The 12,769-nt window shown below is 39.9% G+C and overlaps 2 protein-coding genes across 3 annotated transcripts; one reads left to right on the top strand and one right to left on the bottom strand.

The window, feature by feature from the left end:
* Window positions 1-8,539: 8,539 nt before the first annotated feature.
* LOC131434151 (uncharacterized) lies at window positions 8,540-10,263 on the top strand. Its single transcript, XM_058600799.1, has 5 exons — window positions 8,540-8,756; window positions 8,817-9,069; window positions 9,123-9,220; window positions 9,325-9,450; window positions 9,520-10,263. Exons 1-5 carry the CDS (start codon window positions 8,595-8,597, stop codon window positions 10,261-10,263), a joined length of 1,383 nt encoding a protein of 460 aa, XP_058456782.1. The 5' UTR covers window positions 8,540-8,594.
* A 47-nt stretch (window positions 10,264-10,310) lies between these two features.
* Window positions 10,311-12,091, bottom strand: LOC131436964 (sialin-like). Of its 2 annotated transcripts, none has more exons than XM_058605974.1 (5): window positions 11,965-12,091; window positions 11,728-11,902; window positions 11,548-11,667; window positions 10,950-11,496; window positions 10,311-10,888 (listed from the first exon to the last, which is right to left on the bottom strand). In XM_058605974.1, the coding sequence occupies exons 1-5, from the start codon at window positions 11,991-11,993 to the stop codon at window positions 10,332-10,334; spliced, it is 1,428 nt and encodes a 475-aa protein (XP_058461957.1). In that variant the 5' UTR covers window positions 11,994-12,091; the 3' UTR covers window positions 10,311-10,331. The 2 variants fall into 2 exon arrangements, with proteins under 2 accessions (XP_058461957.1, XP_058461958.1); XM_058605975.1 differs by having other exon boundaries at window positions 11,728-11,888; window positions 11,949-12,085.
* Window positions 12,092-12,769: the final 678 nt, after the last annotated feature.

Below are 12,769 nucleotides of genomic sequence, written 5' to 3'. Positions count from 1 at the left end.
GGTGTTTCGATAATTGACAGCTGAATAACGATTCAAGATAATTATTGTCATTAAAAACGGTATCAAAGACACACTCTAGGCTAACAGTTTTGAAAATAAAGTTTCGACTCTTAAATCAATGTGATGGTAATGAAAAGGAAGAGTCAGTCTTTCTGACACAGTATTGTAGCATTAATTACAGTTGGATTTGAAGAAGCATAAATGAGAGTAAAATTTATTGACTACCAATTTTAAAGCGTACAACTGCTTTTTCGAAACAGTATTTTTAGTTTTGTGCAAAAACAAATACGGCTTATAGTATTACTTGCTTTTTAACTTTCATTCCTGGTCATTGTTGTACAATAATTAGTTGATGTAAAAGTTTGAAGTACTTTCAATGCAAAAACGAGATGAAAACACTTAGAACGAAAACTGGACAAAACCTTGTGACTGAACTCAGACTAATTAAAAAAAACAAGGATGTATTCTCATGAAATATCAATTTTCTCAATTTAGTTTCTCATATATCTCGAGAATGACTGCACTTAGGAAGTAGCTTCCTATGGACTATTCCGTTGAACGTAGCTTGGAGAATAATATTTCATTGCTCAAATTCATTTATTCCTATAGAAACATTGTTTTTCGAAAATTGTTAAAAAGCTTTTCCTCGGGAAACTTTTTGATTGATTATCTCTTCAGCTTTCTAATTTTTCATTAGTTTCCTTGTAACTTGAAGTCTTTTGTGATATAAAATTTAAAAGAAATGTACGGTGAACCGCGAGTTCTGAAAAATATATTCAGTTTTCGATTTCACGAAAAATTGAAAGATTTTTTTTAGTGTATATTGTTTTAGAAAGTTCAATTGATTACGTGCTTCTTCTTAGACATATTTTTTGTAGAAACTAGAGATTTCCAGTTATAATTGTTTGAATATAATGCGGCTAAAAACACATACGCAATTTTTTATAAATTAGCCTTGATCGAATTTTTTTTGATTTGCTATAACGAACACACATCGTATTTTTTTGCGTTCATGTACCTGCTTTTTAAATTTTTCATCAAACCATGTACTTATTGATTTATTAATTAGTTTTATTAATGTTTTATTATTTTTTTTCATAAAATTTATAAATTTATACGTTTTTAATTTTACTTCTTCAAATGTTTATTGAATCTATTTATTTGTTTCTTATTTATTGTTTCGTTGATTTTTAAATAATCTTTTTATTAATTTACCAAATTATTTGTTAATGTTTATATGTTTATTTGACAATTTTTGATTATTTTTTCACTCAATTATTTTGGTATTTTTTCATTGAAATTTTTTTTCTTATCTACTTATGCTAATAGAAAAACTAATTAGTTTACTGTATATTTCTCAATATGTTTATCCATTTACTTACCCCCACATCCATTTATTTATTATATCATTTAATTACTCTATTGGTTGGTAAACGACTGGACAAAGCGATATTCAGGCTCCAATGTGATTCATAGCCTCTTGTCCAGTAACTCCTATCCCTACCTCCCCGCGGTGCCGGCTGGGGTACGAAGAACCAAAGGAAAGATCGAGTAATCAACCCCGTGGGACCTTGATCGTATGCTGACAGGGAAGGGGGGCTTGCTTTCTCTTTACAGAGAGCAAGCCTACCCGAGCGACTGTTCCCCATGTTGGGGCGGCTCGAAACAGCGTCTGTTCTCCATGTTAGGAGCGGCTGATTACCGTCCTTGTGTCAGTGTGGAACTCTAAACAGTGCTGACACGATGGCCCTCCGACGAGACAGGAGGTTGGTGCAGGCCTAACAAGCCACCCGGAAAACACTTGTTACGTAAAATCAAAGAAGAAATACAACTCGAAAAAATCGGCAAAGGCTTACGCGACGAAATAAGAACTACGATTGGAAGCTTGGCACTTGGAACTGGAAATCGCATGGCTTCCCAGGATACAACCGAATGCTGCATGATGAGCTTCAAATCCGCGGCTTCGATGTCGTAGCACTGCAGGAAAAGTGGGCATCGAGCGGCTACCTTCTACCAGAGCTGTGGGACAACCAGCGTTCTAGGAACGGGATGTGTAGTGTTGGGCAAGATGCGCCAGCGCGTGATTGGGTGGCAGCCAATCAGTGATAGAATGCGCGTATTGAAGATCAAGGGCCGTTTCTTCAATTACAGCATCATCAACGTGCACTACCCTCATGAGACGAGACCCGATGACGAGAAGGAAGCATTTTACGCGTAGCTGGAACGAATCTACGGCAGTTGTCCACGGCAGGATGTAAAACTTGTCATCGGGCTGGAGAGCCTGCACGCGGTAACTAACGACAACGGCCAACGATGCGTGAACTTTGGAGCCTCCCGAGGAATGGTAGTTCGAAGCACCTTTTCCCCCCGCAAAGATAAATCAAAGCCACCTGGAGATCACCTGCTCAACATACGTAAAATCAAATCGACCACGTTCTCATCGACGGGCGATTCTTCTCCGACGTCATCAATGTCCGCAGTGCCAACATTGATTCTGACCACTACTTTGTCGCGGTTTGTATGCGCTCAAAACTATCGACGGTGAACAACACTCGTCGCACAGGAACGCCGAGACTCAATCTCGAGCAGCTACGTAGCGTTCGTACTGCAGAGGAATACGCGCAACAACTGGAGCAAGTGCTATCAATGCAAGAGCAGCTTGGCGCGGCGACCCTTGAAGACGGCTGGAGGAACATAAGGTCCGCCGTGAGTAGCACTGCTGCAACCATACTAGGTACTAGGTTATCGAATCGAGGAAATGACTGGTTTGACGGCGAATGTCAGCAGTTGGTCGAAGAGAAGAATGCAGCAAGGGCGAAGATGCTGCAACACCGCACTAGCGCGAACGAGGAATGATACAGACAGGCACGGAACAGACAGAACACGGTTTTCCGGAGCAAAAAGCGCCACCAGTAAGACCAATATTACGAAGCGATGGAACAGCTGTACCGCGCAAATGACACACGATAATTCTATCAGAAGGTGAACCGCTCACGTAGAGGCTACACGCCACAGGCCGAAATGTCAGAGATACTAGTGGTAACCTTCTCACGAACGAACGTGAGGTGATCGACATGAGGAAGCAATACTATGGCGAGAATCTGAATGGCGAAGCACACGATACAGAGAACGGCACAGGAATCAATCTGGGTGCACGTTCAGCCGACGACAGATTCCCAGCACCTGATCTGTCGGAGATAAGTGAGAAGATCGGCAAGCTGAGGAACAACAAAGCCGCAGGCAATTACCAGTTATCAGGCGAGCTGCTCAAACTTGGAGGAGAGGCACTGGATAGAGCACTGCGCTGGATTATTTCTTTGATTTGGAAGGAGGAGATTCTACGGCAGGAATGGATGGATTGAGTGGTATGTCCCGTCTACAAAAAGGGCGATAAGCTAGATTGTTGCATTTACCTCACAATCACATTACTGAACGCCGCCTACAAGGTGCTCTCCCAAATCCTTTGCCGTCGTCTACCACCAATAGCTAAGGAATTCGTAGGACCGTACCAAGCGGGATTTACTGGAGCCTCGAATCTCGGAGAGGGCTACGGCAAGGTGATGGACTCTCTTGTATCCTGTTCAATATTGTTTTGGAAGGTGTGATTCGAAAAGCGAGGATCGACACGAGTGGCACGATATTCCGAAAGTCCGTACAACTTTTTGGCTCACTGACAATATTGATATTGTGACACGTAACCTTGAGAAGATGACGGAAACCTACATCGGACTGAAAGCTGAAGTTAGGCGTATCGGGCTGGCCATAAATGCGTCAAAAACAAAATACATGAGAGGAAGAGGCTCTAGAGAAGAAATACTACGCCTCCCACCACGAATATTGATAGACGGTGACGATATCGAGGTGGTTGACGAGTTTGTGTGTTTGGGCTCACTGGTGACCGCCGACAATGACACCAGCAGAGAAATACAGAGACGTATTTTGTCAGGGAATCGTGCGTACTTTGGACTCAGAAAAAACCCTTCGATCGAGAAAAGTACGCCTCCGCACGAAATTGACCATCTACAAAACGCTCAATAGACCGGTTGTTCTCTATGGTTACGAGACCTGGACGATGCTGGCAGAGGACCAACGCGCCCTCAGTGTTCTCGAAAGAAAGGTACTGAGGACCATCTATGGCGGAGTGCGGATGGAAGACGGAACGTGGAGACGGCGTATGAATCACGAATTGCAACAGCTGCTAGGGGAATCACCCATCGTACAGACAGCTAAAATCGGACGTCTACGATGGGCTGGGCATGTCATAAGGATGTCGGACGACAGCCCAGTGAAAATGGTTCTTGAATCTAATCCGACTGGTACAAGAAGAAGAGGAGCGCAGCGAGCAAGGTGGATCGATCAAGTGGAGGGTGATCTCAGAAACGTCCGTGCCTTGAATGGCTGGCGACGAGCAGCCATGGACCGAGTTATGTGGAGACGTATTCTTGATACAGCAAAAGACACCCCAGGCCTATAGCTGTTAGGTAGGAGGGGTAGGGTCTAAACGATGAAAAAAATCATCTTTTTTGTGAATTTTTTCAGAACAATCGTTCAATAAAATAAATTCAAATGTTTTGCATGATAAAAAGCATCATTCGAACAACATTTTGTATTTTTTTCATGGAACAATATTGAGAAATAAGTCGGTGAATAGATATTTTTGAGGACGCTTCATAAAAATCATGATTTACGGTGTCCACTGTATCTCAGCGTAGACTAATCAGAAGTGAACAAATGAACGCAGGATATTTAGAGAAGAAATTTTTCTAGACCCCAACGTTTCTGTTTGATTTTTTAATTTTTTTTTAATTTTTGGTGGTTGTTCAAAGTGAAAACTACGATTTTTACGAAAAAAACCGCCATTTTGTAGCTGTTAAACCTCCCCAAAGTAACAAACAACGAAAAGGAAAACGTTGGGGTCTGGTTTATTATATGTAGAAAGTGTGTGCAAAATTTGACAAAAATTAGTCCAGTAGTGTTTGAATGACGATGGACACGGACTTTCAAAACCTGCTTTCGAGAAAAACGCGTTTAAAGGTTTTTGTCTATAAAATCGAAGGAAACAATTAATTCTTCCACGAAGCCCGTAGGGTTTAACATTTAAAAAAAAATCATATTTTTTCATTTATAATTTATTATAACGAAACATTTCAGGAATGTTTTGTCAAGTTTTAAAGTCAATCGAAGTAGAAATCTTGGGTCTGTGCGGTGAGCTCTTGCTTTTTCGTAGAATGAGATAGCCATAGATAAAGGTCCATAACTTCCAGAGTTTCGTTCCAATAGGCTTGAAAATTTCACAGAAAATTCTTCAAATGTTTCACTATAAGAAAATATGAAAAAAATAATAAATGATTTTTCCAAAGTGTTAGACCCTAACCCCCCCTGAACTTCTTATTAGATGCACCTAAATGGAGCGTCGCAGTTCACGCAATTTTACGTGCAAGAACATTTCATATTGTGTCTAAAATTTCACGACATGAAATTCATTAAAATAAAAAAAATATATATAATGAGGCACCCGCTAGCCGAATGTACATTACAGTCGAAACCAGTAAAATTCATGCTAACCCAACATTAAGTCGTTACCAATGGAATTTCCCGTCATTTGACAAATTAGGTTTTTATGAAATACATCGTATGAGGAAGTAGGTCACCTGTAAAATTCAAACACACACCGTCTCACAAGTTCATCTTTTTCACTTTCTGCTTTGTCGTCATGTTTCTCTTTACGGTCATCCAGTACAATTTTATGTATTATTATTGACGTTTATTTTGCCCCGTTTTTAACCTCACAGCAAAAAATAATGAAAGTTACAGATGACGCGAATGTGCATATGACGTAAAACTTATAAGAACGTAATTCGTGAAACGACTAAATTTCACAAACCCAGACTTTCAAGTAAATGTTTAAAAATACATGTTTTAGCACTTAAAAATATGTCAGAATGCATTAAATATGAGTTAGATGTACTGTAAAATTGAGTCACTTTTGACGCTCATATATGTGCTTTATCGTGCTGGTAGTTTAGCAATGACAGTTGAGCAATGACATACACCCTAAGCGGAAAATGATACTTTTCAATGAGGTGTCACTCGTGCAACTGAGCAATGACACAATCCCAGCAAAGTTACCAGTGTGCATGAAGGCAGTCTATTGTCATAAACATTTTTTACTGATAGTCTCTTCGGGGGGCAGCTAATCGTTCACCGCTTGAGCTACGAAATTTTGCCTAAGTAGCTCCTTATGACTTTATCACTAAACTCACAGATGATTATATTTCATTTCCAAGAACCAATTCACCAGCAAATTGTTCACAGAGTAAGAAATGCAGAAATTCACTTGCGGAATGGCTTGCTGAAAGAGCTTTTTTGATTCCGTTTTCAAGAATGTTGCTGATAAGCCTAACGCACTTTCGAGAAAATACAACTGACATAAATGATGTTCATTTGCTTTTGAAAATTTTCAATATGAATCGTTTCTGGTGCAATGAAGAGCATTTTTATTCTGCGTTTTGCTGTCTTCGTTCTCCGCCAAGTGACAGCATTTGAATACTGCCATTTCGTTCACCTGAATGTTTATGACAATATCAACAGATATGCTAGTTGAATCAATAACATTGAGGCGTGAAAATACCAGGGTGTGCAATAACAATTGCTATATTGTAATTTTGTGATCTGCGGTTTCTCCGTGTGCAGGATCAACAGGCCCGGAATATTTATGAAACTTTTTTTCCGTTTCTGTTTCTTGTTTCGGAAGGAACCCGTGTCTGGGGCCTTTTGATGTGGAACACATCTTTATTTTCTATATAGGGGTGCAAATCAGAAATTCAAGAAAAACTACACGTAGAAATGTGGTCAGGTTTTAAACACCTACAGCTCAATCTATTTTGTATCAATTATTAATATTATTTCATCATTTCATAGGAAATATTTCTATGTTTCGATTTGAATGTATCAAGCCACGTATTTTCAATTATATATGATTGAAATTTGGATTAGTAGCGAGCAGTGTCCTATTTGGCTGCTAAAAATCTCCGACATACCGGATTTTCCTGCCATAGACGACGGTTTTGAAGGAGTAAGCGATGTATCAAAGAGAGAGCATCGCTCTGATTGGTTAATCGATGCAAAAACGAAGCTGTTGGAAGCACGCGAATCTATAAATAGAACCGAAATTAAAGCTAAAGTTTCAGTCCTATTCCTAGCATGCTAGAGGTAGGTTGTTGCTAGACAGCAAGACAAAAACGTGCCAGAAAACGATTTGAAGCGGGCTGAGGCCAGTTGTTAGCGTAAAACCGTGTGGCTCGCTGCGCGTATTAAATTTCTCTCCATGCTCTCTCTTAAATGTGTAAAATGACTCTCGATGCGGCCGGGTGGCCAAGAAAGTTTTGATATTTTCGGTTACAAGTTTGACTACATCACATAAAATCAAATAAAGCTACCGCTTGTTTGGCAGCCTTTTTGGCCGATTTTATTTCTCTCTCATGTTTCGTTACGTTACCAGGGAACTAAAATGTGCCGCCATAGAAATGGACTTACCATTACAAAAATAACATTCACTTAATTTTTATCGCGACAACATATATGTTTTCATGCACTAATCGCATTCAAATTAAATTATCTAGACATTGTCAGGATAGATTTTTGATCCATGCTTCTGAAGGCGAGATATTCAATGAACAAGTTGAAAGACGGCGTTTTCAGCTAAGCAATTCTTCCTTCAGAAAAAAGACTTTCCCTACCGCTGTCAATGAATCATTCTGAAATATTCACAGAATTATCTAAACTAATTTTCTAAGAGATGGTCAGTTGGGTTTTTTGATATTCGTCACTGTTTCTGAGAAAATCAGATTTGAAGCGTGAAAATAGACCTTTAAAACGCCCTAAAACACACTTGCGTCATTGGTATGCTCTGATCTTGTGTCATGCAAGCTCGGAATTCCATGTTATGTAGTTTCCCCATGAGAAATTGATAACTAAATTGGATAAATTTTGAATGCTTAAGATTAATTTCTAATTTATATAAGATGATCTCGATTGATAATGAGAAATAGTTTATCGCTTCAACCGAAATCGCAGAATGGTAGAGAAACTTAACGCTAAAAAACTGCTTGCATAAAAAACTTGAACACAACCTTGGCGAAGAGAAGCTTAATTATCGAAATCGCAAGTATGTACAAAGATATAATTGCATATATTTGGGATAATGGTGTAATTTCGTCGGTTATAAAACAAATGCAAATCAAGACAAGTGATGTTCGGTATTGGTTCGGATTGATTGAACTTTTTGATTGTAGATTATTAGAAATTTTGGTTGCCTTGTTCCACATCAATGGCTCGAACAACCCCATGTGGCTGATTCTTGTAGTTTTTCCGAAAGTTAGCTTTCACAGTGATAGCACAGCAGTTTTGCTTCATGAGAAAGCAAATCACTAGAGCAAACTTTGATCGTTTGTTGATTTTTAGCTTGGATTTTTATATCCCAATCATAGTAAACTTTGCTGGGTTCGTATGTAGAATAAATGCTAACAATTAGGTAATAAAAAAAAAGTTGTGTGACCCTAGAAATACAACGAAACACTAACAAGCAGTCAATCATGGCACGAGTAGCTGCAACGGCTGGCCTGGAACTAGAATTCAAGCCAGAACGCACTGAAGAACCGCCACCACCGGTAATCGATTTGAAAAAGCTCCGACGACTTGAGAAACGGCAAGCAAGGAAAGTGGCTGCGGAAGAAAAAAAGAAAACAGTGGTCCTGGTGAGTTATGATGTTTCCGATTCGGATTTCAAGTCGGAAGTAAAACAATTTCTTTTCTAGGATCAATTGAAACGGGAGCAAGAGTTCACGCTGGGTACGGAAAAACGAGCGTTCGCCGATTGGGAACGGATGTGTTCGGATGTGAAGTTCGAAGCGATTCAAGAGGAAATGCTGCAGATTATGCAGAATATGCAAACTATTTTCGATCGCAAGAACTTGTACATTGATCGGTTGTTCAATGATCGATTTGAAATGGAAGATATTTATTCACGGAATTGGCAGCGTCTGAAACGGTTGATTGATTGTTATACAGGCATTATGTTGTGACACACGTTAAAGAACGATCCTAACTTATCTTGCTTATAGAAATTCATCGTTATTTTACGAAAAATTTATCGGAACAATACGACGAAGACTGTCAGAATCGGTTGACAGAATTTCGGCGAGATATTGCTCTGAAGGAGGTATGGTTCTTTTGTGTATTTTTACACAGACTTTTTAGACCGAAGTAGAAAAAAGTCGGAGTCGGATCGGTCTAATAAGGGTTGACCTTATTATATCATTGCAGGGACACAATAACGAGTGCACCGAACAAATGGAAGGTGCGTTGATTTCACTTGAAGAAGAAATGGAACAGGGTCTGGTAGACGACCGAATAGAATTCATCAAAAGAAATGACGACACAATTAATGCTGTAAGCACTTGAGCCTAAACTTGAGCGATAATTGATTATAAGATACTTAAACAATTCCATATTTTCAAGCACATTGAGAAACGCGATCGCCTTCGGGACAGAAAAATTAACCAAATGGAACAAGTGCACGATGAAATCAAATCGGTTTTGAAAAACTATTTCACCACAATTCTACACCCGGAGAAAGAAAAAGCTTACTTCGGAATGTTCGATGGAGATCAGATTTCCAGGAAAATTATTACCGATAATCGAACGAAAATCACTGAATTGAATGGTTTAATCAAACGTTTGAACAAGAAATTGTTGGAAGTTGAGATCACCGGAATACGGAAGAAGATCACAGAGCGTTTTGCGAAGCGAAACGCCGAGAATGATTTGGATTCGCTGAAGCGCAAACTGGTCAACATGGAAGAAAGTCAAATGGAGCGATTGAAAAAGCTGTCGTACGATGCATTCCACGTTCAAAAACGTCTTTCCGAACAGTTGAAAAAGGGGAGGCTAATTCTAAGCTTGGCTCAAAATTGTACCAAATATGAAACGGCTGATGATCTTAAGTATTTCCAGAAACGTATCGCAGAAGGATCCAACGGGACGGAAAGTTCATCCGAGTTTGAGTTTCTATTCGACAAAATTAATCGCACCAAATCGATTAACGTGCTGCTAGCGGCAGAAAGAGACGAACTGCAGCAAACCAATCGTGCATTGCAGCAAAAATTCCAAGAGTATTGTAAATTGAATAGCACAAAAGCTGACTTGACGGGTTTAAAGTTGATTGTGAAGGGTGTCGATCCGCCTGAAGGTCGCAAAAAATAAACCTTTTTTTTCATTGGTATTGAATAGTTTCATAGCTTTATTCATACCGCTTTCAACGTTTTCAGTAACTAATGTCCCGTCTCTTTCATTTGCTGATTTTTACGTTGCTCTCTGACCTCCACCGACCATGACTGTAGTTGACCGGACCCCCACATCCAGTAGATCAGTGTTCCAATCACATAAATTCCGGCTGTTATGTAGAATACCAGTCTCCATTCGTCCTCGCTGTTGTTGGTGGTGATGTAACCGCTGACAATGGGACTTATTACTCCCGCAATCGTTGCAAAGCCATTGGCAATTCCCATCAGCACACCGGCACTTTTCGGTGACAGATCCAGCGGGTTTACCAGATATCCATTCCAAGCGACTCCTCCCATGCCGACAGCAATCGTCACACAGATGATGGTTGGGATGGGATTCAAAATCCACGCCCCGAGCATCATGCAGATCAGCTGAGTTAGAAAGCCTCCACAGGTGAAATACTTACGAACCTGGGTCGTCGTCAGGAAGCCACGAATCTGTAACCAATCTGCCAGATATCCAGCGATGCTCAGCAGAATACCCATCAGCAGGTAGGGAAGGGCTGAGATGAAACCGGATTCTTGCAGATCAAAACCGAGAACGGCTGCAAGGGGAGTCTCCATTAGAAATGCATTCTTTCCGTTAATGTCCAATTTGATCTGTACTTTTTAGGAATGTTGGTAATCCCGTCAGAAGAGTATAATAACCCCAATCCTCTGTGAAACTAGCAATCGACATGGAAATGACCGCTCTGGAGGATAGCATCTGTTTCCACGGGTGCCGCACATCTTCCCGTTCTCCTTCGTTCCGGTTCAATGTTTGAACAATAAAAGCTTTTTCACGAACCGATATGCGTTTATCGTCTTCCGGAGATCGCCTTACGATCAGAATCCAAGTGACGTACCAAGCACAGGCTACCACACCGAAAAAATAGAACACACTCTCCCACCCAAGAGCATTAACCAACAATCCACTCAAAGGCATCGTCACGACAGTCCCGGCAAAAGCACCCGTACTCGCAATCGAAGCCATACGTGATCTTTCACTGGGTGGCGCCCACCGAGACCAGATAGCGTGGCTGCAGGGGAAAGTCACACCTTCGAACAAACCTTCCAAAACTCGAACTGCAATCAAATATCCAACTCCTGCTCGGGCTGCCAGTGGGGTCAGTAACGTAAGAAATGCCGTTACTCCGATGCCGACTCCAAAAACCTACAACGACTTAAAATTTACCTTTTGTGACCAATGAAAACGAATACTCACATTTGTACCCCCGAATTTATTTGACATGTAACCTCCCAGCACTTGGGTAAACACGTATCCGTAGAAGAAAGAACTTAGAACGTAACCTTGTACACTAGAACTCCAGTCAAATTCTCGTTCCTAGAAAAAAAAACCTTTTATCCTGGCAAAGTCCGTTCCGTCGTCACGGTATTGATTTACAAACTCAAAAGTTCCATTCTCTAGCTCGAATCGCCGAAGCTCTGTCATAGCAACAATGGCCACACTCAAATTTACTCGCAGCGAATAGACGTTGAAGAATCCAAGAAAAGTCATGAACACCACTACGTAACGCCGACGCCTCCAGAACATCCACAGTGGGGCTGAAATGTCATCGCTATTGAAGATTTTGTAAGGTTTAGTTTGAAGATTGATGGACTAACAACTCAGCAAATAAACCTTAGCTTACTACACTCATGTGCATCCATGTTGTATCAGGTCAATTCTGCAGCTAATGGAACGCACTCATTTCAACAACAACAACAACGACTGTTTGAAATTCCGATCAACTCGGACCGGACCACTGCGAGAACACAATGCTACTGAAGTTAGTAAACGAATTGTTATCTATCCAATGTCACGTATTATCTTCTCTGGCTGGAAGCTGATTCGAACCTAAATAATGACAATATAACGTTCTTACTGCACAGCAATAAAATCTTGTCCTATCTTAGTTTAGTTAGGCGTTTTTCTGTTACCGTAGAATAGGCGATTAATTGATATGAAATAGGTAGGAATTGGTCATAGTTTCATCGTGTTGTTTTTTAGATGTTTTTTCAAAAGCAATTTTGCTTATTATTGTAATCAGAGAATTAATGATGCATGTTTATTTACACTCAGTTACAATCGTTCGGTCTTTCGCCGAGGTGCTGTAATCAGGGATATAGAATTCAATAAAGCAAAACTACACTCTAACAATTTAATTTGAAATAAAAAAATTAAAATATTCGGCGCATTTTTTGTTTTACATTTTCGGTAAAATTGTAATAGGTCATGAATATGTTCGTGTCATTTTCTTACAGATGGCGTAATTTTTATTCCACTGATTCACCATTCCAAATAAGTATTGGGAAGTTGTTGCCTTACAGTTTCAAAATCAGAATGTGTCATTTAGCTTACTCACATTTGTCAAGCATAAACAACAGGAATATTTTTGAAGTTGAAAATGTCGAATTTTGTGGCGAACAATTGTTTATTTTAATAC

The sequence above is a fragment of the Malaya genurostris genome, chromosome 3 (genome assembly GCF_030247185.1).
Source record: "Malaya genurostris strain Urasoe2022 chromosome 3, Malgen_1.1, whole genome shotgun sequence".
Classification (NCBI taxonomy): Eukaryota; Metazoa; Arthropoda; class Insecta; order Diptera; family Culicidae; genus Malaya; species Malaya genurostris.
This window is presented reverse-complemented; position numbering and strand designations above follow the sequence as displayed.

Excerpts from the sequence above, each read along its gene's own strand:
- LOC131436964 (XM_058605974.1), bottom strand. The coding sequence starts at position 11,993 with ATGGATGCACATGAGTGTAGTAAGCTAAG. Across the intron at positions 11,668-11,727 it reads AGAATGGAACTTTTGAGTTT|GAACGAGAATTTGACTGGAG; the intron begins GTAAATCAATAC and ends TTTTTTTTCTAG. Across the intron at positions 11,497-11,547 it reads ATAAATTCGGGGGTACAAAT|GTTTTTGGAGTCGGCATCGG; the intron begins GTGAGTATTCGT and ends AAGTCGTTGTAG.
- LOC131434151 (XM_058600799.1), top strand. The coding sequence starts at position 8,595 with ATGGCACGAGTAGCTGCAACGGCTGGCCTGGAACTAGAATTCAAGCCA. Across the intron at positions 9,070-9,122 it reads GTTGATTGATTGTTATACAG|AAATTCATCGTTATTTTACG; the intron begins GCATTATGTTGT and ends TCTTGCTTATAG. Across the intron at positions 9,221-9,324 it reads GAGATATTGCTCTGAAGGAG|GGACACAATAACGAGTGCAC; the intron begins GTATGGTTCTTT and ends ATATCATTGCAG.